The sequence below is a fragment of the Musa acuminata genome, chromosome BXJ1-8, assembly GCF_036884655.1.
Source record: "Musa acuminata AAA Group cultivar baxijiao chromosome BXJ1-8, Cavendish_Baxijiao_AAA, whole genome shotgun sequence".
Taxonomy (NCBI): Eukaryota; Viridiplantae; Streptophyta; class Magnoliopsida; order Zingiberales; family Musaceae; genus Musa; species Musa acuminata.
This window is the reverse complement of record NC_088334.1, coordinates 45,734,088-45,758,098: the sequence shown is the minus strand read 5'-3', so window position 1 is coordinate 45,758,098 and position 24,011 is coordinate 45,734,088. Positions and strand designations below refer to the sequence as shown.

At 48.0% G+C, this 24,011-nt stretch overlaps 5 protein-coding genes across 5 annotated transcripts; 4 read left to right on the top strand and 1 right to left on the bottom strand.

Annotated features, from left to right (window-relative positions):
- The first annotated feature begins 6,472 nt into the window (after positions 1-6,472).
- Positions 6,473-12,238, top strand: LOC135588187 (soluble starch synthase 2-2, chloroplastic/amyloplastic-like). The gene is made up of 8 exons (XM_065080177.1): positions 6,473-6,955; positions 7,309-7,789; positions 7,995-8,059; positions 8,293-8,350; positions 8,425-8,567; positions 8,710-8,754; positions 10,211-10,384; positions 11,154-12,238. Exons 1-8 carry the CDS (start codon positions 6,584-6,586, stop codon positions 12,108-12,110), a joined length of 2,295 nt encoding a protein of 764 aa, XP_064936249.1. The 5' UTR covers positions 6,473-6,583; the 3' UTR covers positions 12,111-12,238.
- Positions 12,239-12,386: 148 nt separating this feature from the next.
- Positions 12,387-13,290, top strand: LOC135588186 (probable calcium-binding protein CML46). Its single transcript, XM_065080176.1, has one exon. It carries the CDS (start codon positions 12,453-12,455, stop codon positions 12,993-12,995), a length of 543 nt encoding a protein of 180 aa, XP_064936248.1. The 5' UTR covers positions 12,387-12,452; the 3' UTR covers positions 12,996-13,290.
- Positions 13,291-16,756: 3,466 nt separating this feature from the next.
- LOC135588185 (granule-bound starch synthase 2, chloroplastic/amyloplastic-like) lies at positions 16,757-19,271 on the bottom strand. Its single transcript, XM_065080175.1, has one exon. The coding sequence runs from the start codon at positions 17,769-17,771 to the stop codon at positions 16,866-16,868; it is 906 nt and encodes a 301-aa protein (XP_064936247.1). The 5' UTR covers positions 17,772-19,271; the 3' UTR covers positions 16,757-16,865.
- Positions 19,272-21,743: 2,472 nt separating this feature from the next.
- On the top strand, positions 21,744-22,649 carry LOC135680405 (granule-bound starch synthase 2, chloroplastic/amyloplastic-like). The gene has a single exon (XM_065194285.1). The coding sequence runs from the start codon at positions 21,744-21,746 to the stop codon at positions 22,647-22,649; it is 906 nt and encodes a 301-aa protein (XP_065050357.1).
- A 342-nt stretch (positions 22,650-22,991) lies between these two features.
- LOC135680404 (probable calcium-binding protein CML46) lies at positions 22,992-23,534 on the top strand. Its single transcript, XM_065194284.1, has one exon. It carries the CDS (start codon positions 22,992-22,994, stop codon positions 23,532-23,534), a length of 543 nt encoding a protein of 180 aa, XP_065050356.1.
- Positions 23,535-24,011: the final 477 nt, after the last annotated feature.

Below are 24,011 nucleotides of genomic sequence, written 5' to 3'. Positions count from 1 at the left end.
AGTTTGGCTTGCCCGAAGCCATCATCACGGACAATGGATCCCAGTTCACTAGTGCTCGATTCCAGGAGTTCTGTGCGAACTACCGGATTCAGCTGAGGTTCAGCTCTGTGGCCCATCCCCAGACGAACGGGTTGGCCGAAGTAACTAACCGATCTATTCTGGGCGAACTCAAGAGGAGAGTGTCAGCGGCCCAATCAGCTTGGGTGGATGAGCTCCCCAGTATCCTATGGTCCCTGCGGACCACCCCCAAGACCGCAACCAGAGAATCCCTTTACAGCCTCTCGTTTAGGACCAAGGCTGTCTTGCCCCTCGAGATGGTTTTCCCAACCCCAAGGATGGCAAGCTACGACGAACGGGTATCGGCCCAGGGACTGCAAGCCGATCTCGATCTAATCGAGGAGCGGCGCGCTAACGCGCACCTGAAAGACCTCTCTTATAAAACGGTCGTCGCTAGAATCTATAACCGCAGGGTGCGGCCTCGACCAATTAAGCTGGGTGACTTGGTCTTATGCAAGGCCGAAGTTAGCGACCCGACCCGAGCACGTGGTAAGTTAGCTCCCAATTGGGAAGGCCCTTATCGAGTGATCGAAGTTGTTAGGGTCGGTACGTATCGACTCGCGACGATGCAGGGCCACGCTTTGCCAAGGACTTGGAACTCGCAAAATCTAAAAAAGTTCTTTCCGTAATGCAATGAACAGGGACTTAGCAAAAGTCAGAATTGTATTACGACATCAGATGACACATCGCATCAGTGATCGACAAACAACAAGCTAGGAAAAAAGACTACTGATGAGGGTGAAAACAACTATATTATTTTTCGGGAAGCGCATTACATCAGTGATCAACACCCGAACAACAAAAAATAAAAATATAGAAACGACTACATTTATTCCTTAGGAGCGTCGGGGCTATCGTCAAATGGGACTTCGTCCGGCATATCGACGCTAATGTCCTCGGGAAAGGAGTCAAAAGGATCCTCCGCAACCTCTAGGCCAGGGTGGCGCGCCCTGAAGCGGGCAAGGGCGATCCGGTACCTGTATTCGTACGAGACCCGCCCAGTCCGAATAAGGCTAAGCTGAAAGCCCGAGGAATCTTTGTAGTCCTCGATCAATTTCTTGTCCTTCTCCGGCCTTTGACGGATCTCAACGGCAAGGGCCTCGGCAGCCCCCCGCGCCTCAACACGCGCCTCCTCCAACCGTCAGATCAGCTCAACCGACTCCCCCCTTGCCGAACGGGCTTCGGCCATAGACGCCTTCAAATGCATCTGAAGCTCCTTATTTCGCTCCTCGGACGCCTTGAGTTCGGATCGAAGGCGCGTCGCCTCCGCATCCAAATCTGAGGTGCGCTGCTCAGCTGCCACGACCGCCCCAGCGTGGACCTCCTCCACCTGCTTCCGGAGATCGGCATTGTGGTCACTCAGGATATCGATGACCCGCCCCGCGTCGCGAACGCGGTCCATCAGCGCCGCGGCATAATGAGTGCCCTACAGACAAACAAGTTAAGACAAAAACTATCCGAACACACGCAACCGAACCAGCGGAATGACACTTACCCACAGCAGCGACTTGGCAGACCTGCCAAGAAGGACCTTGGAGGGCAGAGTATACAGGTCCCGAGCTATGTCGGGATGGAGCCCTCCGCGGACAAACCTGGCCGCGGAATCCCCGCCGGCCCACACCCGGTTGCCTCGGGTAAGGCCTTCACAGCGGGCCGTCGGTGGGTCGGAGGACTCGCCCTGCGAGAGGTCACCCATCGCCCGCGTTTGGTAGGACTCATCCTCCCCCCTGGCCGGAAGGCGGCAAAGTTTGCGGATGGAGGGCTCTCGAGGAGCCTTCCCCGCCGCCTCCCTACTGGAGCCGGCTTCTCCTCGCCCAAGGCTCTTCCCGCCGTAGCCGGCCGGTGCGGCGACTGCCCCCGCTGGCTGAGCCGCAGCTTCCCCAAAGGCTTTTGCTGAGGAAGTCCTTGCCTTCTTCCTGTTGAATCTCGGATTTTGATGATGAAACTAATTGATTGTGTTTAGATGTTTAACTACATTTTGAGTGATGCAGGTTTACTCGATTAGGATTAGACAGTTGACGCATGAGGAATTGACGTTGCGCCGGAGGAGATCACGTCAGGATATTGGATGGCAGAACGCTTCGGACGTCGGGCATCGGGCCAAGGAGAGCGGAATTGCACCAAGGATATCGGGGTTGCGGAGGTCAACCGCCGATTGGGCAACAAGCCACAAGAGAGGACGATGCGCTGAAGAATTAGACGAAGCACCAACCAATGACGTACCGGGCAACAGAATGTCAATTCGTGTTGTAATAATTATCTAGATCAGAGTAGAGTTTTGGTTTGTATGTGTAGGATTAACTACGATAACGACGAAGACATAAAGCGAAACAAAGTGTCAGAGTCAAGCACGAAGGATTTGTTATGAGTTCGAGAGTTCGACGGAACTCCAAAGGTTCGTCGGGAATGCTGCCGGAACTAGCCGAGAATGAGTAGAGAGCTCGCCGAAGGGTTTTTCGGAAGCTCGCCGGAAGGTTCGTTGGAAGTTCACGGAGCTCGCGAGAAAGCTTGGAGCTTGCCGAAGAAGCTCGTTGGAACTCGCCAAGATCAAATCGTGAAGTCTAAGAGCTTGTCGAGAGTCCGCAGAATGGTTTCTGAGAGTTCGTCGGAAGACCGCCGGAACTCTCCAAGATCAGATCGGAGCTCGCCGGAAAAAGTCTTGACTTGCGAACTTTGTAATAGCTTAGGAAATGTCTTTAAATTCGTAGTTAGCATGTTAATTAGGGTTAGGATTAGGTATTAATCCTATAACCCAATTAGGGGCCAATTAGGCCCGAGTTCGGACTGGTTTGGGCCAAGTTTGGAACCCAACCAGTGAACCGAAGGGTCTGGCGGTGGCAACGCCCAGCACCCGAGAGCCAGGCGATGGCACCGCCAGTACACTGTCAGTGTCAGACACTAACAGGCGGTGGCACCACCAGCATCGGGAACCAAAGAGAATTCAAATTTTGGAGCCCAAATTTGAATCCTCTTGAGGCCTATAAATACCCCTCAATTCTCAACTGAGAATACAACTTTTTGAGAAGCAAAGATTGAGAAAAAGATCTTAGAAAAGTCTTAGCAAGTCTTGTTTTCAATTTGCTAGAGTATTCACCTCCTTCTTTCTTGCTGAAAATTTATAAGAGTGTGAACTGCTTATAAAAGGTTGTAAGAGGGGTATTTGTCCTTCCCCTTCAAGAGATTTGCTAGTGGAAGGTGGGAGCCTCATCGAAGAGGGCCTCACAAGTGGATGTAGGTCATTTGACCGAACCACTTTAAAATCGGCGTGATCTCTGGTTTACATTTTCTTATTGCTATTTACATTACTATAAACCTTCTTACGTGCTTTATTTCCTCATTACCTTTGCTGCACACCTTTACGAACACACATTCAAGTTAAGCTTTTCAAGTTCGATTTTTATCGTACGAAAGATTTGTCGAAACCAACGTTTTAATCCGCTGCACTAATTCACCCCCCCCCCCCCCCCTCTTAGTGCCGCTCCGATCCTAACACTTCCGAGGACGACCGACCTCGACATCCACCGGAGCCTCTCTTGAGCTAGCCCTCGCCTCGGCCGGCAAACGAGTGGATGGGGCCGACAAGGTCTTACCCCCACGCAGGGCTCGGAGAACCACCATCTCTATGCAAAAGCACTAACATTGGTCAGCTGACTAGATAATCCCTAAAAGAAACCCTAAAACTACCCCTTAGGGCATACCTCGAGGCATCGGGCTATGACCCGCCTCGACCAACCATTGCTCGGACATACTCCGTATGGCTCTTGAGGCTGGAAGGATTTCTTTAAGCCTCCGGAGCTCTCGGCGCTCCTCATCGTCCAAACCCAGGGCGGTGTTGTCTATCACGCGCGCCGCCCATCGAAGCCCGAACCCCCAGTCCTCCGAGCGGCTGACGAAAAAGAAGCGCCCTTTCCATCCCTTATTACTGGAAGGAGCCCCGCTCACTCGGAAGCCCGCTCAGGCAGACAGATAGTAGCCCCCCGACCCCTTGGAAAGATGAAAGCAAGAAAGGAAAAGGGATCGGGTCGGGGTGATGTTGGCATAGTGGCACTCCCCCAGGAACGCCACCAGATAGCGCCAAGAGTTGGGCGCCATCTAAGACGGGGAGATGCGCCACCATGAGATGCAAGAGGTTATGATGGGGTGCAAGGGGAGGCGTAGCCCGGCCTCAAAAGCATCAAGGGTGAGGGCGAAACCCTTAGGAATCGGATCGTACGTCCGTTGGCCGAGCTCGGGAGCAAGAAGGACAAATTCCTCCGAGATGTTGTAGAGGTCCCGGAGGCGATTGAGCGATGACTCGCTCACGGTGGAGTCGAGGTCGTGTGGCCACATCAGGGCCTCAAGGGCCCGGGCCGCCTTTTCGTCGGACGACGAGTTAGGATTCGACGCAATCGCCGTTTGCTCGACTTTAGCCGAAGAAGAGGATGAAGAGGAAGAGGAAGAAGACACTATCCTTACTGACCTTTAGTAAGAGAAGAAGAACGATCGACGCAAACGAAACGATGGAGTTCGAAGTGGCAGAATAGAAACGAGTGAGGAGACCTTCAAGGGGCTAGCCGCACATTACTTATAGACAAAATCCTGCCAAAAACAGCGACCCTTCCTCTACTCAGGCATGTCGCATCGGGATGACACAATGTCATTCCGCCATAAATGCAACTTGGCAGGGTAGCCAACAGGCGCGCTACGAGTGGCAAACAACGGGCTTGAAGCGCCGGTCTTCTCGAATACTGGCGATTCAGGAAAAGGTTCGTCCCCTGGACTTCCGAATAGACCAAAGGCTACTTGGCCACCCGCACCTCCCACAGCACAGCGTAAAAGATCCAATCGAAGTAGCTCCTCGGCCGTAGCCGCCTACGTTATGCTCCTCGGCTTCATGTCGCCCGAGACCACGCCTGCGCGGCCTGCTCGCCCGGGTCCAGCTCCTCGGCCGCAGCCGTTTGCATCGTGCTCCTCGGCCGCAGCCGCCTGCGTCATGCTCCTCGACCTCATGTCGCCCGAGACCACGCCCGCACGGCCTGCTCGCCCAAGTCCAGCTCCTCGGCCGCAGCCGCCTGCGTCGTGCTCCTCGGCCTCATGTCGCCCGAAGACCACGCCTGCTCGCTCGAGTCCAGCTCCTCGGTCGCAGCCGCTTGCGTCGCGCTCCTCGGCCTCAGGTTGCCCGAGACCACGCCTGTGCGGTCTACTCGCTCGAGTCTAGCTCCTCGGCCGCAGCCGCCTGCGTCGTGCTCCTCGGCCTCATACCGCCCGAGACCACACCTACGCGGCCTGCTTGCCAAGTCCAGCTCCTCGGCCGCAGTCGCCTGCGTCGTGCTTCTCGGTCCCATCCCTCCCGGGGACCACACCCGCGCAACCGGCTCTCATGTGCCCAAAGGCCCTCCCCCCCCCCCGCGCAGCCTGCCTGCCCGAGGGGGCTACCACCCCTACGGCCGAGCCCAATTTGACCTATGAGTCATTCTTTGAGGTTCCTCGGCCACTCACTACCCAGCGCCGCTACGGCACATCCGACCTTCCTCAATTGCCAAGCTCCACGATTCCCACGCCCTGGGCGGCGAACCGGCCTTCGCCCGACGGAGATAGTTCTTTAAAACCGAAGCCATGCCTCGGACCTCCCTTTCGGCAACTAACGCATAGCTTCCTTTGGGGGGGGAGTATGATGAGGGTGATAATTACGATAAGACTTGCGTGACATCAGCTGACGCCCCACGTCTCTGTCGGGCTGACAGCGCCTGGCCGACACGGGCCGAAACGCCAACCGAGGCCCATTAACGATCGCTTAGGCTCGATTCCTCATGCCACGCCAATAGCGATGTCAGACGTCATCAGAAGGTATGATCCTGCTCCCTGCGAGCAGGCACGTCAGGTGACACTAAACTCCCCTATAAATACCCTTGCGTTCTAAACGAAAGGGGAGGGAAAAAAGGGGGGAAAACGACAGCAAACACGGGAAAAACTCCTGCGACCCCTGACTAACTTGATCATCGGAGGGGTCGGGTCGAACATCCCGACTTGACCTGTGTGCAGGAACGAAGACGAGGCGCCTCTCACCGAACGCATTAGCAAGGAGCCCCTTCCCGAAGGAAACAACGACCCACCTCCACGACTGAACCGACCCGAGCTGGCAACCTCTTCAGTCCCGAGGAACCCCCCCTGAGAGATCCCCCGTCATCCAGACCCGAATCTAGCCGCGTCGGCCCCGAGGCCACGGCTTAAAGTTGTTTACACAATCACCTCAGAAACTTAATGTTTTTATCTAGGAGGTACCTTGAATAATCTTATGTATATAAGTTCAGATCATGATATCAACGATTAAGAAGGGCTGATCGATTCAGATAACTCCAAATAATGGTCGTAATCACATCATTTCGTTCACAAGATGTCCTCATGCTGCCGTCCGTCCCACGTGCCTCCCGAACAACATCTACCGCACACAACGTTCGCTCGGGCCCAACTGCACCCACGGGGGGCATGCACGCTTCCCTTGTAACTTCGCTTAAAATCCTCCCACTGCTACTCGCCGATTCCAAAGATGGCGTCTTTCAGCTCTCAGACCTTCCGTCTCGAGGCTTGCAGTGGCGGCGGCAACAGCCCTGTTCGCGTCCAGATTAAGCCGGACGATGGCCGCAGGGCGTCGGTTGTGGCGGCTGTTGTCAGGGAGAACGCTATTTTCCCCAGCGGAGGTGGGTGCCGGGTGAGGTTCGCGACGAGGGGCCGACGAAGTGAGATCTTGGTGGCGGTGGAGAAGGGGAGGGGCCTTCGGGCCACCGGAAAAGGCGGCGATTTTGAGCCGGAGAAGGGGAGGGCCGATGGTGATGATGCCGGTGTCAATGTCGGTGCAGCTCCGGCCACGATTGACAAGAGCATGAAGGTTCTGGAGATGCAACACGACTCAATTAAGCAGGTGGCTCTCTGGTCTTTACTTTGTTTCTTCTCATTCTGTTCATCCTCCTCTCTTGGCTTTCAATCATGAGAGAGAGAGAGAGAGAGAGAGAGAGAGAGAGAGAGAGTACATGGAAATTATATAGAACAAAGATAGAGCAGAGAATATGAACATCAAGTTGTATGACTCTTAATGATCATAAGTAGTGCATAGATTTTGACTAGTTTATCTCATTTCGGAATCTAGTCTGTGTCCTAAATATCAGCTTCTTGACTTTCCTCATTTTGTGCATAAATTTTGACTAGTTTATCTCATTTTGGAATATAGTCTGTGTACTAAATATGCAGCTTCTTGACTTCCTCATTTTGGTTCAGGCTGTGGAAAAAAGGAACATAATCTCATCCTTGGGAAGTGAAGCTGCTGAAGCAGTTCAGAGTACTGATTCTTCTGCTAAAGGTGCTAAAACCATTAATTTGAACCTAAGTTCAACTAGTGTTTCTAACAGTTTGGTCCAGTCTTCTGAATCTAAGATGTCTAAGACTCAATGTATCGGTAAAACTGAAAATTCTTTAGAGGAAGCAGAAGAGCAAGGTGATATCCTACAAGCTGATGGACTAGCAAAAGATGCAGATCTTGATTCTACTTATGATTCAGTCGAATCATCACTTATTATACAAGAATCTGAAAGGGGTACTGAAGATGAGAATGCTCAGAACCATACGGAAGCAAAATCTGATGGTGTAGATACAGAAGCAGATATTGAGGTAGAAAATGTGGATTCCCCTCCTCTGGCTGGAGCGAATGCCATGAATGTAATAGTAGTTTCCGCGGAATGTGCTCCTTGGTCAAAGACAGGTATTGATATTTTTAGTATTTTCGTATTTTCCGATTGATCTTTTGCTGTATTTTTACTCTTACCTCTCAAGTACTGAAAATTTGTTGTATCAAGTCTATGCTCCACAATTGGTAATGAAGTGAATGACTGTTGTTTGGGTTTATAAAGTGTTATTATGATATTTAAATAAGATTCACTGACATTTATCTTTTTTAACTTCAACAGGAGGGCTTGGAGATGTAGCTGGGACTCTGCCAAAAGCTTTGGCTAGGAGAGGGCACCGGGTTATGGTATTTCTCCTTTCCCTTTTGTCGATTAATTTCTGTTTGAACCTCAAATCTCACGTTAATGTTGGTGGTGACTCTAGCTATTCCACAGAAAGGTAAATTGGAATAGCAATTCAAATCATAAAACTGCAATTACAATGTGCAGGTTTACCAAACTAGAATAATGTTAGTCCAAAAGTTGCTTCCTTAATATTGCTGTTGCATAGCCAGTTCAATCTTTCTTTTGTAAATTATAGGTTGTTTCCCCGAGGTATGCCAATTATCCTGAATCCAAAGATATAGGTGTTCGCAAATATTACAAAGCTGATGGGCAGGTCTGTATCTGCTGTTTCATGTCATGGTGTTTAGATTTAGCTATAAATACATACTTATCCAGTTGATGTCATATTATGGGATGCAGGATCTGGAAGTAAATTATTTTCATGCTTATATTGATTGTGTGGATTTTGTATTTATCGACAGTCCAGTTTTCCATCATCTAGAGAACAACATTTATGGGGGAGACCGGCTGGTAAAAGTTTTTTGCAATTTTAACACCTGTAAATTAGTCAATCCAGTTTATTCACATTTTGTTACTTCATTTTTTTGTGCACTGAAAATACAGAAATGACCTTCTACAAGTTATTTATATTGTCTTTCGCTAATTAATGCAGGAAATCTTGAAACGGATGGTATTGTTATGCAAGGTAGCTGTAGAGGTATCTCCTTTGTCCTAAACAACATATTCAACTATCCATGATGTACATAATAGAATATGTCAGTATTAGAAATTCGTAGTGAGCATTTGTCTAACATTAATGCAGGAAGGGACTTCCAACATGATTTCTAGTGTGAAAAATATAGTCATATCGGTGGCCGCTTCAGTGCTGCATTGAGTTAGTACTTGATAGTCCTTGAGGTGCTTAACTCAATTGCAAATGCCAATTCCGAACCCTTTTTCCCACTTCTTTTTTCTGGTTCTGTATCTTTGTTTCCTAGTTCATGCAGATGTCTTATGACTGAAATTAGCATTGTACAGTGTTGTCTTAGGTCTAAAATTTCATTACAGTACCAGTAGTAGGACCCGTTCAGAGGGGTAGGTATCGGTCAGCACAGTATCAAAACATTCAGTGTGTATATATATATATATATATATTAAAAATTGGATTGAATACGATATGTAACCGGGCAGTACTAGCATAGAGGTATCCAATCAGATCGATATGTTACACTCAGTATACCATACATCTAATTCTATGGTTCTGCATACTAATTGTCGATGGAGAACTGACTGTGACTTTGGTATCAACGAATCTTAACAAAACAATTTACTGTTTAAAAATTTTGGAGTTTCATACAATTTCTGATTCTTGATCGATGTTTTAAAAGATGTAAGATATCTCTGTTCAGGTGAAATTATTTAATAGGCCAAGTTTATATTAGAAAAAAGGCCTAGTTGTTAAACTCATTTCCATTTATTAAGCTTAGGAAATTAAGAACAAGGCCACTGACATATATGGTTTTCTTTGATACCTTATGTTTTTTTTCTATTATGATAGAGTCAGTGGAACTTTGTGCAAGGATTTACCAATGGTAGTTACTCTCCAATGTTGGTCCTCTGCCAATTAACAGATATTAAATCATAATTCTTTTGTTTAATCATCTAAGTTTTTTAGAAAATTGATGGAGTAATCGAGTGGTTGATGTAAATAACTGAAGGCTACTCTAGCATACTTAGTTCTTACTGCCTCTATCCTCCCTGATTTCTCGGCCTTACCTTTGCATCCAATTTATCATTGTTTCTGTTATCTGCATATGTTGTTTCATATAATTCCCTGAATTTTAACCATTGGCTAGTTTCTCTTTTTCTTTTGCCTTATAATTCTTCTAAAATCAAAAGTTATTGTGAATTATAATCTATTAGGATTTATCAGTATTCTGGCTTTCATGATAAGCAAACCAGTTTTGTTGTGAAGCAGATAAATTTGCATACCACTCATGTTATATTTCTTCGCAAGTCTGTAGTCGGTGTATAACCAAACACTTAATTCTATTCGAACAATAAGATTTAGTTTTATGGTAAGTATCCTTTTTCTGTGGATATACCTTGTATTTTTCATTCACAACTTGTTAAACATATGTCATTGTTTCGAGTTTAGACTGATACAATTGCAGGTTCCGTGGCATGTTCCATGTGGCGGCTTATGCTATGGAGACGGAAATTTAATTTTCATTGCGAACGATTGGCACACATCACTTCTGCCTGTGTATCTGAAAGCATGCTACCGCGACAATGGCTTGATGAAGTATGCCAGGTCCATCTTGGTGATCCACAACATATCTCACCAGGTTAGCTCTCTCGCATTTTATGCTGCATCTATTAGGTTAAACTTCTGTTAAATTCTCTCTTCATTTAGAAGTTCAATTTGCTGAGTTCAGTAGCCTGTGAGATCCTCAGAACTGCTCAAAGACTGTTAAATTTGCCAAGACGATATCTGCAAGTTTGCAGTTCTCTCACTTACCTTATCAGTAAACCAAACACTTTCTGACTATTTCTCACGTCACTGAATCAATGATCCAATTATGCTTGCATGAATTCCTACAGCTGCATTGTATTTCTTGAAGTTTAGGTTGCATGATGCCCCTGGCCATATTGTTTTTGTGTGACCTGAAGATATTGATCATATGTTGTACTTAATTTTTCATGAGTCTATCATGGTTTTTCCCAAACCTTGTTATAATTGCATGACATTTGAAGCACTCTGTTTTATTAGAAACCTTCTTTACATCCTTCTCTTTTGCATCAAATGAATGTTTGTCTTCTTAAACTCTTTTTGAGCAATCAAAACATCTCCGCTTTTAATTTCTTTTCTCCCCCATTTTTGTTGAAGTTGCTTCATTTCAAACTTGCAAAGATTTCTGAGTTACCACCACCAAAGAAAAATCATTTCGCTCAAAATGAAGATAAAATCATTCATCTTCTCTTCTCTTTTTCTACCGAGAAGAATGCTTGAATCTGATCCTGATATAGAAGTTTCATGGCATCATTCTAAACAACTTAGGAAACTACGAGCTCGGAATCCTTATCGTCTGCATTCTACCTGTGTGTCTTGTCCAGGGGCGTGGTCCAGTTGAGGACTTCTTCCATGTCGACTTGCCCGATCAACACATGGACCTCTTCAAGCTGTATGAGCCGATGGGAGGTGACCACTTCAACATCTTCGCGGCCGGCCTCAAGACTGCTGACCGCGTGATCACCGTCAGCCGTGGCTACGCATGGGAGCTCACAACATCCGAAGGTGGGTGGGGACTCCATGAGATCATAAACGAGAACAACTGGAAGTTCCAAGGCATCGTCAACGGGATCGACACAGTGGACTGGAACCCTGAGCTGGATCTTCACCTGCAATCCGATGGCTACAGAAACTATTCCATTGAGACTCTGCAAGCCGGGAAACCACAGTGCAAGGCGGCGCTGCAGAAGGAGCTCGGCCTCCCTGTCCGCGAGGACGTCCCCCTCATCGGATTCATCGGCCGGCTGGATCACCAGAAGGGCGTCGACCTCATTGCGGGTGCGATGCCTTGGATCGTCGGGCAGGACTTGCAGCTGGTGATGCTGGGCACCGGGCGGGCCGACCTGGAGGAGATGCTGCGCAAGTTCGACAGGGAGCACCACAACAAGGTGAGGGCGTGGGTGGGGTTCTCGGTGAAGATGGCGCACAGGATCACCGCAGGGGCGGACGTCCTGCTCATGCCATCGCGGTTCGAGCCCTGCGGGCTGAACCAGCTGTACGCCATGAAGTACGGCACGGTCCCGGTGGTGCACGCCGTCGGCGGGCTTCGCGACACGGTGATCCCGTTCGATCCCTTCAGGGAGAGCGGGTTCGGGTGGACGTTCGACCGGGCGGAGGCCAACAAGCTGATCAATGCGCTGGGGAACTGCCTCAACACCTACAGGAACCAGAAGGAGAATTGGAAGGGCCTGCAGACGCGAGGGATGGCACAGGACCTGAGCTGGGACAACGCCGCCAAACATTACGAGGAAGTCCTCGTCTCAGCTAAGTATCAGTGGTGATCTTTGAGAACATGAACGAACAGTATCTATCTCAGCTATCTGATGATCCAATCCGGATCTCTCTTCAACGAACCTGCAAAGATTCGTCTAAGTATTGTGTGCGTCCGTTTGATTGATGGCATCAACATTTTGACACGTCTCTCTCTCTCTATCTCTTCCTCGCTGTCGAGGACAGCCCAGTTTTGTTGGATTCTGTGATTAGCCACCGCGTCGACAGCCTCTGCTGCGTACGTGCCAGAGGAAAACAGTCGCACCTGCACGCATAAATACACATCGATTCGCCATGCATGTTATTGGTTGGACCAAGAAGCAGCGTCTTCTTCCTCCTCAGCGCTGGAAACCATGGAGAAACCATTGCCAACTGCACCGTACCACTCCCTCGCACTCACAGAGCCCATCGTGCTCCTCTTCAACAAGACCATCTCCATGGGGGTCGTCCTGAAGAATAAGATATCCATGGGGTTCCTCTTCCGGCACCCAGCGCCGTGCGCATCGGGGGTCGTCGATCGTGTCAGACCCGGCGACTCGGCCGACGGTAGCGAGGCGCTCGAGTTGACCAGAGAAGACGTGGAGACGGTGATGGAGATCATTACGGGCATGCCTTGCGGCGCGGACGGTGAGCAGCTCGAGGAGCTGCGTGGCGTGTTCGAGGGGGAGGAGCCGAGCTTGGAGGAAGTGGCGGAGGCGTTCTCCGTCTTCGATGATGACGGTGACGGGGTCATAGAGCCCCTGGACCTGCATCGTGTTCTCTGCAAGCTGGGCTTCCCGGAGGGGGCGGCATTGGAGGCATGCCGACGGATGATCGCGGCGTACGACGAGAACGACGACGGGAGGATCGATTTCAAGGAGTTCATCAAAGTTGTGGAGGGCAGCTTCTTTGATTAATTATTCTTCCTTTTTCTTCTTGTCGTCATCAGCGTCACATCTATCAATGCGCAAGCAATTAAAACAAACCAAATTTCGAGCAGGATTGAGACTCGAAATCTAAAATCATCAAAAGATTGCGACTATTCGAAATCTTACAAGAAGAATCAAAGGCCAAATCGAGAAGCAACTACTCATCTGGATCGCAGATTTAAATCGATAATGTTATCGACAATTGACACATCCATAGACTTTGAACATGAAGGGAAAACATCTTTCTGAAGCTGGAAGTGCGGCTTCAATCATTTAGAACCCAAGAAATAACATGTTCTTCTAGGTAGATCCAGTCACCACATCAAACCACAAAAGCCTGTACAATTGAATTATAGAGCTAGCAGTAGGCTATCTTCTGCAGTTCCAAAGTTCCATAGCTTGAGTGAAGCCGAGAAAGAGCAGACCGGTGCAGAGTATCATAAATCTCATGGCAACTTCACTGATGGGAGAGTCTGGATACCTGCAAGGCATGTTTTGGCCAGTGTTTATTCAACCAGCACTGAGATGAAATTATTGCATACTATCAGTTGGATATTGTTCTAAAGAAATTGGTCACTTCCCTGAGCATGTCTCATCACACAACTAAAAATAACATTGCTTCATGATCTATTAGTATGCCACTAGAAAAAGTTATAAAGATTATGAAAAGGGGTCATTATCTAACAATGTCTGGAATTCCAGATATGTTTGAATTTTATATCCGTAAACAATAGCACTCAAAAGGCTTTATAACCAGAAGTAAAGAAGATATTGTAAAAGTTCAGGCGGAAGTGCCTTATGCTTGTATTTACTGCTTGATCTTTGGAATACATTACTAATGCAAAGCATATCATAAAATTCTATCATAAAAGGCAACTGTTTAAAGAAAAAAAAAACTCTGAACCCACTTGAAAGGAAAAATGTCTAGAAATTATGTCTCCACAAACCTTCGAAACTCAATTTTGTCAAACTATCTTGATGTGGAATACATAACATATGATTAATTGCCCAAGACGAAAATACTGCATGGTGAAAAAAAAGAATGGATGAAAAATAAAACATTTAAGAATGTTTAAAGCACACTGGTTCACGTCAAACTCGATAGCTTATTTCAGGATAAACTACTAAGATACCAAAACAAAACAACCATTTACTCTTAATTAGACACTTTTAAAATATAAATTCAAGTAGTAATATACTAGACGCAACAGACCTAGAGAATTGTCAGAAGATGCAGCTTATGAACTGTAGTACAAAGGTCGAGTGGTTGGTGAAGAAGCAGGCCTTGTATTCGACATAACACCATAAGGTGATGAGTTCTGTGAAGCTTGAAGTGACCCAGCAGTAGCACTGGAGGTGTTTGCTGAAACTGGGTAATGAGAAACAGGAGCAGTTGCAATGGTTTGACCTGGGTACAAGTTAGGCTCTGAAACAAAGCTTCCACCTGACGTGCTAGAATTCCATGTCAACATTTGACCCTGAGGATTTGTTGCTTGTCCTGTAGCTCCAAAATCACTGCCCACGTATGTGGATGTTGGCTGGGGATAAACTTGCCACCCAGAAGTGGTGGGTAAACCAGGAGCTTAGGACATCATTGGTACACCCGTGTCCTGAATAGTGTAGTCTCTGCTTCTCTCATTATGCACCTAAAAGAGAGCATACATACATATAATTGACTGTAAGTAACCATGCACATAAAGGATGAAAGTCTAAGCCAGTGTGCTAATAGAAAGACAACAGAAGGACCTCAAGTGCGCCCAATTTTATTTTCTTTTTCCTGATGGATAGATATAATTCTTTCGACAGCCAATTTTTGAAACTTCAAAAAGTTTTATTGCTCCGCTTAACCCAAAAAATTATATACTGCGCCGCAGCCTTCCTGCGCCGAGCTCCTCGGCCATACACTGCCGAGCTCTCCCTAGAGCGGCCTGCCCGCCTGAGCGGTGTCCCTCGGCGTAGCCTGCACCGAGCTTCTCGGTCACACACTGCCGAGTCCACCTCAGCGCGGCCCGCCCGCTTGAATTGTGTCTCTCGACCCAAGCCACTTCCCTTGCCATGCACTGCTCGACTCCACCTCACGTGGCCTGACCGCCCACGTCGTGCCACTCAGCCGCATGGCCCTTGCGACCATACCCATGCGGTCTGCCCGCCTGCGTCGTGCTACTCGGCCACATGACCCTCGCGACCACGCTTGCGTCGTGCTACTCGGCTGCATGACCCTCGCGACCACGCCTGTGTCGTGCTCCTTGGCCACATAATGCCCGAGACCACGCCTGCGTGGCCAGCTCACCTGCGTCGTGCTCCTTGGATCCATGTTCCCGAGACACACCGGCGCGGCCAACCCACCTGCGTCGTGCTCCTTGGCCCCATGTTCCCGAGACAGACCTACGCGGCCCGCCCGCCTGCCTCGTGCTCCTTGGCCCTGTGTTCCCGAGACACACTTGCGCGGTCGGCCCGCCTGCGCCGTGCTCCTCGGCTGCAGGCTGCCCGAAGCCACCTCCTCGGCCGCATAATGCCCGAGACCACACCTGCGCGGTCTGCTCGCCTGCGTCGTGCTACTCGGCCGCATGACCATCGCGACCACGCCTGCTCGGTCTGTCCGCTTGCATCGTGATCCTCGGCCGCATAATGCCCGAGACCACGCCGGCGACCTCCGACCTGACCAGTGTGCAGGTGCGAGGCGAGGTTGCCTCTTCCCCGACGCTACGACAGAGCTCTCCCCCTGACGGGACATCCAGATCACCACGATCGACCATCGAAAGGACCCGAGGCACGCCGCGCAAGATCCCCGCCATTCGGACCCCAGAACGAGCTGTGTCGAACCCGAGGCCACGGCTAAAAAAGTTATTTACCATAACACTTTTGATGATTTTAGAGTTCGAGTCTCAATCATGCTCGAAATTAGGTTTGTTTTAATTGCTTGCGCAATGATAGATGTGACGATGATGACGACAAGAAGAAAAGGAAGAATAATTAATCAAAGAAGCTGCCCTCCACAACTTTGATGAACTCCTTGAAATCGATCCTCCCGTCGTCGTTCTCGTCGTACGCCGCGATCATCCGTCGGCATGCCTCCAATGCCGCCCCCTCCGGGAAGCCCAGCTTGCAGAGAACACGATGCAGGTCCAGGGGCTCTATGACCCCGTCACCGTCATAGTCGAAGACGGAGAACGCCTCCGCCACTTCCTCCAAGCTCGGCTCCTCCCCCTCGAACACGCCACGCAGCTCCTCGAGCCGCTCACCGTCCGCGCCGCAGGGCATGCCCGTAATGATCTCCATCACCGTCTCCACGTCTTCTCTGGTCAACTCGGGCGCCTCGCTAGCGTCGGCCGAGTCGCCGGGTCTGACACGATCGACGACCCCCGATGCGCACGGCGCTGGGTGCCGGAAGAGGAACCCCATGGATATCTTATTCTTCAGGACGACCCCCATGGAGATGGTCTTGTTGAAGAGGTGCACGACGGGCTCTGTGAGTGCGAGGGAGTGGTAGGGTGCAGTTGGCACTGGTTTCTCCATGGTTTCCAGCGCTGAGGAGGAAGAAGACGCTGCTTCTTGGTCCAACCAATAACATGTATGGCGAATCGATGTGTATTTATGCGTGCAGGTGCGACTGTTTTCCTCTGGCACGTACGCAGCAGAGGCTGTCGACGCGGTGGCTAATCACAGAATCCAACAAAACTGGGCTGTCCTCGACAGCGAGGAAGAGATAGAGAGAGAGAGACGTGTCAAAATGTTGATGCCATCAATCAAACGGACGCACACAATACTTAGACGAATCTTTGCAGGTTCGTTGAAGAGAGATCCGGATTGGATCATCAGATAGCTGAGATAGATACTGTTCGTTCATGTTCTCAAAGATCACCACTGATACTTAGCTGAGACGAGGACTTCCTCGTAATGTTTGGCGGCGTTGTCCCAGCTCAGGTCCTGTGCCATCCCTCGCGTCTGCAGGCCCTTCCAATTCTCCTTCTGGTTCCTGTAGGTGTTGAGGCAGTTCCCCAGCGCATTGATCAGCTTGTTGGCCTCCGCCCGGTCGAACGTCCACCCGAACCCGCTCTCCCTGAAGGGATCGAACGGGATCACCGTGTCGCGAAGCCCGCCGACGGCGTGCACCACCGGGACCGTGCCGTACTTCATGGCGTACAGCTGGTTCAGCCCGCAGGGCTCGAACCGCGATGGCATGAGCAGGACGTCCGCCCCTGCGGTGATCCTGTGCGCCATCTTCACCGAGAACCCCACCCACGCCCTCACCTTGTTGTGGTGCTCCCTGTCGAACTTGCGCAGCATCTCCTCCAGGTCGGCCCGCCCGGTGCCCAGCATCACCAGCTGCAAGTCCTGCCCGACGATCCAAGGCATCGCACCCGCAATGAGGTCGACGCCCTTCTGGTGATCCAGCCGGCCGATGAATCCGATGAGGGGGACGTCCTCGCGGACAGGGAGGCCGAGCTCCTTCTGCAGCGCCGCCTTGCACTGTGGTTTCCCGGCTTGCAGAGTCTCAATGGAATAGTTTCTGTAGCCATCGGATTGCAGGTGAAGATCCAGCTCAGGGTTCCAGTCCACTGTGTCGATCCCGTTGACGATGCCTTGGAACTTCCAGTTGTTCTCGTTTATGATCTCATGGAGTCCCCACCCACCTTCGGATGTTGTGAGCTCCCATGCGTAGCCACGGCTGACGGTGATCACGCGGTCAGCAGTCTTGAGGCCGGCCGCGAAGATGTTGAAGTGGTCACCTCCCATCGGCTCATACAGCTTGAAGAGGTCCATGTGTTGATCGGGCAAGTCGACATGGAAGAAGTCCTCAACTGGACCACGCCCCTGGACAAGACACACAGGTAGAATGCAGACGATAAGGATTCCGAGCTCGTAGTTTCCTAAGTTGTTTAGAATGATGCCATGAAACTTCTATATCAGGATCAGATTCAAGCATTCTTCTCGGTAGAAAAAGAGAAGAGAAGATGAATGATTTTATCTTCATTTTGAGCGAAATGATTTTTCTTTGGTGGTGGTAACTCAGAAATCTTTGCAAGTTTGAAATGAAGCAACTTCAACAAAAATGGGGGAGAAAAGAAATTAAAAGCGGAGATGTTTTGATTGCTCAAAAAGAGTTTAAGAAGACAAACATTCATTTGATGCAAAAGAGAAGGATGTAAAGAAGGTTTCTAATAAAACAGAGTGCTTCAAATGTCATGCAATTATAACAAGGTTTGGGAAAAACCATGATAGACTCATGAAAAATTAAGTACAACATATGATCAATATCTTCAGGTCACACAAAAACAATATGGCCAGGGGCATCATGCAACCTAAACTTCAAGAAATACAATGCAGCTGTAGGAATTCATGCAAGCATAATTGGATCATTGATTCAGTGACGTGAGAAATAGTCAGAAAGTGTTTGGTTTACTGATAAGGTAAGTGAGAGAACTGCAAACTTGCAGATATCGTCTTGGCAAATTTAACAGTCTTTGAGCAGTTCTGAGGATCTCACAGGCTACTGAACTCAGCAAATTGAACTTCTAAATGAAGAGAGAATTTAACAGAAGTTTAACCTAATAGATGCAGCATAAAATGCGAGAGAGCTAACCTGGTGAGATATGTTGTGGATCACCAAGATGGACCTGGCATACTTCATCAAGCCATTGTCGCGGTAGCATGCTTTCAGATACACAGGCAGAAGTGATGTGTGCCAATCGTTCGCAATGAAAATTAAATTTCCGTCTCCATAGCATAAGCCGCCACATGGAACATGCCACGGAACCTGCAATTGTATCAGTCTAAACTCGAAACAATGACATATGTTTAACAAGTTGTGAATGAAAAATACAAGGTATATCCACAGAAAAAGGATACTTACCATAAAACTAAATCTTATTGTTCGAATAGAATTAAGTGTTTGGTTATACACCGACTACAGACTTGCGAAGAAATATAACATGAGTGGTATGCAAATTTATCTGCTTCACAACAAAACTGGTTTGCTTATCATGAAAGCCAGAATACTGATAAATCCTAATAGATTATAATTCACAATAACTTTTGATTTTAGAAGAATTATAAGGCAAAAGAAAAAGAGAAACTAGCCAATGGTTAAAATTCAGGGAATTATATGAAACAACATATGCAGATAACAGAAACAATGATAAATTGGATGCAAAGGTAAGGCCGAGAAATCAGGGAGGATAGAGGCAGTAAGAACTAAGTATGCTAGAGTAGCCTTCAGTTATTTACATCAACCACTCGATTACTCCATCAATTTTCTAAAAAACTTAGATGATTAAACAAAAGAATTATGATTTAATATCTGTTAATTGGCAGAGGACCAACATTGGAGAGTAACTACCATTGGTAAATCCTTGCACAAAGTTCCACTGACTCTATCATAATAGAAAAAAAACATAAGGTATCAAAGAAAACCATATATGTCAGTGGCCTTGTTCTTAATTTCCTAAGCCTAATAAATGGAAATGAGTTTAACAACTAGGCCTTTTTTCTAATATAAACTTGGCCTATTAAATAATTTCACCTGAACAGAGATATCTTACATCTTTTAAAACATCGATCAAGAATCAGAAATTGTATGAAACTCCAAAATTTTTAAACAGTAAATTGTTTTGTTAAGGTTCGTTGATACCAAAGTCACAGTCAGTTCTCCATCGACAATTAGTATGCAGAACCATAGAATTAGATGTATGGTATACTGAGTGTAACATATCGATCTGATTGGATACCTCTATGCTAGTACTGCCCGGTTACATATCGTATTCAATCCAATTTTTAATATATATATATATATATATACACACTGAATGTTTTGATACTGTGCTGACCGATACCTACCCCTCTGAACGGGTCCTACTACTGGTATTGTAATGAAATTTTAGACCTAAGACAACACTGTACAATGCTAATTTCAGTCATAAGACATCTGCATGAACTAGGAAACAAAGATACAGAACCAGAAAAAAGAAGTGGGAAAAAGGGTTGGGAATTGGCATTTGCAATTAAGTTAAGCACCTCAAGGACTATCAAGTACTAACTCAAAGCAGCACTGAAGCGGCCACCGACATGACTATATTTTTCACACTAAAAATCATGTTGGAAGTCCCTTCCTGCATTAATCTTAGACAAATGCTCACTACGAATTTCTAATACTAACATATTCTGTTATGTATATCATGGATAGTTGAATATGTTGTTTAGGACAAAGGAGATACCTCTACAGCTACCTTGCATAACAATACCATCCGTTTTAAGATTTCCTGCATTAATTAGCGAAAGACAATATAAATAACTTGTAGAAGGTCATTTCTGTATTTTCAGTGCACAAAAAAATGAAGTAACAAAAAGTGAATAAACTGGATTGACTAATTTACAGGTGTTAAAATTGCAAAAAACTTTTACCAGCCGGTCTCCCCCATAAATGTTGTTCTCTAGATGACGGAAAACTGGACTGTCGATAAATACAAAATCCACACGATCAATATAAGCATGAAAATAATTTACTTCCAGATCCTGCATCCCATAATATGACATCAACTGGATAAGTATGTATTTATAGCTAAATCTAAACACCATGACATGAAACAGCAGATACAGACCTGCCCATCAGCTTTGTAATATTTGCGAACACCTATATCTTTGGATTCAGGATAATTGGCATACCTTGGGGAAACAACCTATAATTTACAAAAGAAAGATTGAACTGGCTATGCAACAGCAATATTAAGGAAGCAACTTTTGGACTAACATTATTCTAGTTTGGTAAACCTGCACATTGTAATTGCAGTTTTATGATTTGAATTGCTATTCCAATTTACCTTTCTGTGGAATAGCTAGAGTCACCACCAACATTAACGTGAGATTTGAGGTTCAAACAGAAATTAATCGACAAAAGGGAAAGGAGAAATACCATAACCCGGTGCCCTCTCCTAGCCAAAGCTTTTGGCAGAGTCCCAGCTACATCTCCAAGCCCTCCTGTTGAAGTTAAAAATGATAAATGTCAGTGAATCTTATTTAAATATCATAATAACACTTTATAAACCCAAACAACAGTCATTCACTTCATTACCAATTGTGGAGCATAGACTTGATACAACAAATTTTCAGTACTTGAGAGGTAAGAGTAAAAATACAGCAAAAGATCAATCGGAAAATACGAAAATACTAAAAATATCAATACCTGTCTTTGACCAAGGAGCACATTCCGCGGAAACTACTATTACATTCATGGCATTCGCTCCAGCCAGAGGAGGGGAATCCACATTTTCTACCTCAATATCTGCTTCTGTATCTACACCATCAGATTTTGCTTCCGTATGGTTCTGAGCATTCTCATCTTCAGTACCCCTTTCAGATTCTTGTATAATAAGTGATGATTCGACTGAATCATAAGTAGAATCAAGATCTGCATCTTTTGCTAGTCCATCAGCTTGTAGGATATCACCTTGCTCTTCTGCTTTCTCTAAAGAATTTTCAGTTTTACCGATACATTGAGTCTTAGACATCTTAGATTCATTTCGCTCAAAATGAAGATAAAATCATTCATCTTCTCTTCTCTTTTTCTACCGAGAAGAATGCTTGAATCTGATCCTGACATAGAAGTTTCATGGCATCATTCTAAACAACTTAGGAAACTACGAGTTCGGAATCCTTATCGTCTGCATTCTACCTGTTTGTCTTGTCCAGGGTCGTGGTCCAGTTGAGGACTTCTTCCATGTCGACTTGCCCGATCAACACATGGACCTCTTCAAGCTGTATGAGCCGATGGGAGGTGACCACTTCAACATCTTCGCGGCCGGCCTCAAGACTGCTGACCGCGTGACCACCGTCAGCCGTGGCTACGCATGGGAGCTCACAACATCCGAAGGTGGGTGGGGACTCCATGAGATCATAAACGAGAACAACTGGAAGTTCCAAGGCATCGTCAACGGGATCGACACAGTGGACTGGAACCCTGAGCTGGATCTTCACCTGCAATCCGATGGCTACAGAAACTATTCCATTGAGACTCTGCAAGCCGGGAAACCACAGTGCAAGGCGGCGCTGCAGAAGGAGCTCGGCCTCCCTGTCCGCGAGGACGTCCCCCTCATCGGATTCATCGGCCGGCTGGATCACCAGAAGGGCGTCGACCTCATTGCGGGTGCGATGCCTTGGATCGTCGGGCAGGACGCGCAGCTGGTGATGCTGGGCACCGGACGGGCCGACCTGGAGGAGATGCTGCGCAAGTTCGACAGGGAGCACCACAACAAGGTGAGGGCGTGGGTGGGGTTCTCGGTGAAGATGGCGCACAGGATCACCGCAGGGGCGGACGTCCTGCTCATGCCATCGCGGTTCGAGCCCTGCGGGCTGAACCAGCTGTACGCCATGAAGTACGGCACGGTCCCGGTGGTGCACGCCGTCGGCGGGCTTCGCGACACGGTGATCCCGTTCGATCCCTTCAGGGAGAGCGGGTTCGGGTGGACGTTCGACCGGGCGGAGGCCAACAAGCTGATCAATGCGCTGGGGAACTGCCTCAACACCTACAGGAACCAGAAGGAGAATTGGAAGGGCCTGCAGACGCGAGGGATGGCGCAGGACCTGAGCTGGGACAACGCCGCCAAACATTACGAGGAAGTCCTCGTCTCAGCTAAGTATCAGTGGTAATCTTTGAGAACATGAACGAACAGTATCTATCTCAGCTATCTGATGATCCAATCCGGATCTCTCTTCAACGAACCTGCAAAGATTCGTCTAAGTATTGTGTGCGTCCGTTTGATTGATGGCATCAACATTTTGACACGTCTCTCTCTCTCTATCTCTTCCTCGCTGTCGAGGACGGCCCAGTTTTGTTGGATTCTGTGATTAGCCACCGCGTCGACAGCCTCTGCTGCGAACGTGCCAGAGGAAAACAGTCGCACCTGCACGCATAAATACACATCGATTCGCCATGCATGTTATTGGTTGGACCAAGAAGCAGCGTCTTCTTCCTCCTCAGCGCTGGAAACCATGGAGAAACCATTGCCAACTGCACCCTACCACTCCCTCGCACTCACAGAGCCCATCGTGCTCCTCTTCAACAAGACCATCTCCATGGGGGTCGTCCTGAAGAATAAGATATCCATGGGGTTCCTCTTCCGGCACCCAGCGCCGTGCGCATCGGGGGTCGTCGATCGTGTCAGACCCGGCGACTCGGCCGACGGTAGCGAGGCGCCCGAGTTGACCAGAGAAGACGTGGAGACGGTGATGGAGATCATTACGGGCATGCCTTGCGGCGCGGACGGTGAGCAGCTCGAGGAGCTGCGTGGCGTGTTCGAGGGGGAGGAGCCGAGCTTGGAGGAAGTGGCGGAGGCGTTCTCCGTCTTCGATGATGACGGTGACGGGGTCATAGAGCCCCTGGACCTGCATCGTGTTCTCTGCAAGCTGGGCTTCCCGGAGGGGGCGGCATTGGAGGCATGCCGACGGATGATCGCGGCGTACGACGAGAACGACGACGGGAGGATCGATTTCAAGGAGTTCATCAAAGTTGTGGAGGGCAGCTTCTTTGATTAATTATTCTTCCTTTTTCTTCTTGTCGTCATCAGCGTCACATCTATCAATGCGCAAGCAATTAAAACAAACCAAATTTCGAGCATGATTGAGACTCGAAATCTAAAATCATCAAAAGATTGCGACTATTCGAAATCTTACAAGAAGAATCAAAGGCCAAATCGAGAAGCAACTACTCATCTGGATCGCAGATTTAAATCGATAATGTTATCGACAATTGACACATCCATAGACTTTGAACATGAAGGGAAAACATCTTTCTGAAGCTGGAAGTGCGGCTTCAATCATTTAGAACCCAAGAAATAACATGTTCTTCTAGGTAGATCCAGTCACCACATCAAACCACAAAAGCCTGTACAATTGAATTATAGAGCTAGCAGTAGGCTATCTTCTGCAGTTCCAAAGTTCCATAGCTTGAGTGAAGCCGAGAAAGAGCAGACCGGTGCAGAGTATCATAAATCTCATGGCAACTTCACTGAT

Coding starts and splice junctions, on each gene's coding strand:
- LOC135588187 (XM_065080177.1), top strand. CDS start 6,584: ATGGCGTCTTTCAGCTCTCAGACCTTCCGTCTCGAGGCTTGCAGTGGC. Junction 7,790..7,994: donor TGCTCCTTGGTCAAAGACAG/GTATTGATATTT, acceptor TAACTTCAACAG/GAGGGCTTGGAGATGTAGCT. Junction 8,755..10,210: donor TATGCAAGGTAGCTGTAGAG/GTATCTCCTTTG, acceptor ATACAATTGCAG/GTTCCGTGGCATGTTCCATG.
- LOC135588186 (XM_065080176.1), top strand. CDS start 12,453: ATGGAGAAACCATTGCCAACTGCACCGTACCACTCCCTCGCACTCACA.
- LOC135588185 (XM_065080175.1), bottom strand. CDS start 17,771: ATGGACCTCTTCAAGCTGTATGAGCCGATGGGAGGTGACCACTTCAAC.
- LOC135680405 (XM_065194285.1), top strand. CDS start 21,744: ATGGACCTCTTCAAGCTGTATGAGCCGATGGGAGGTGACCACTTCAAC.
- LOC135680404 (XM_065194284.1), top strand. CDS start 22,992: ATGGAGAAACCATTGCCAACTGCACCCTACCACTCCCTCGCACTCACA.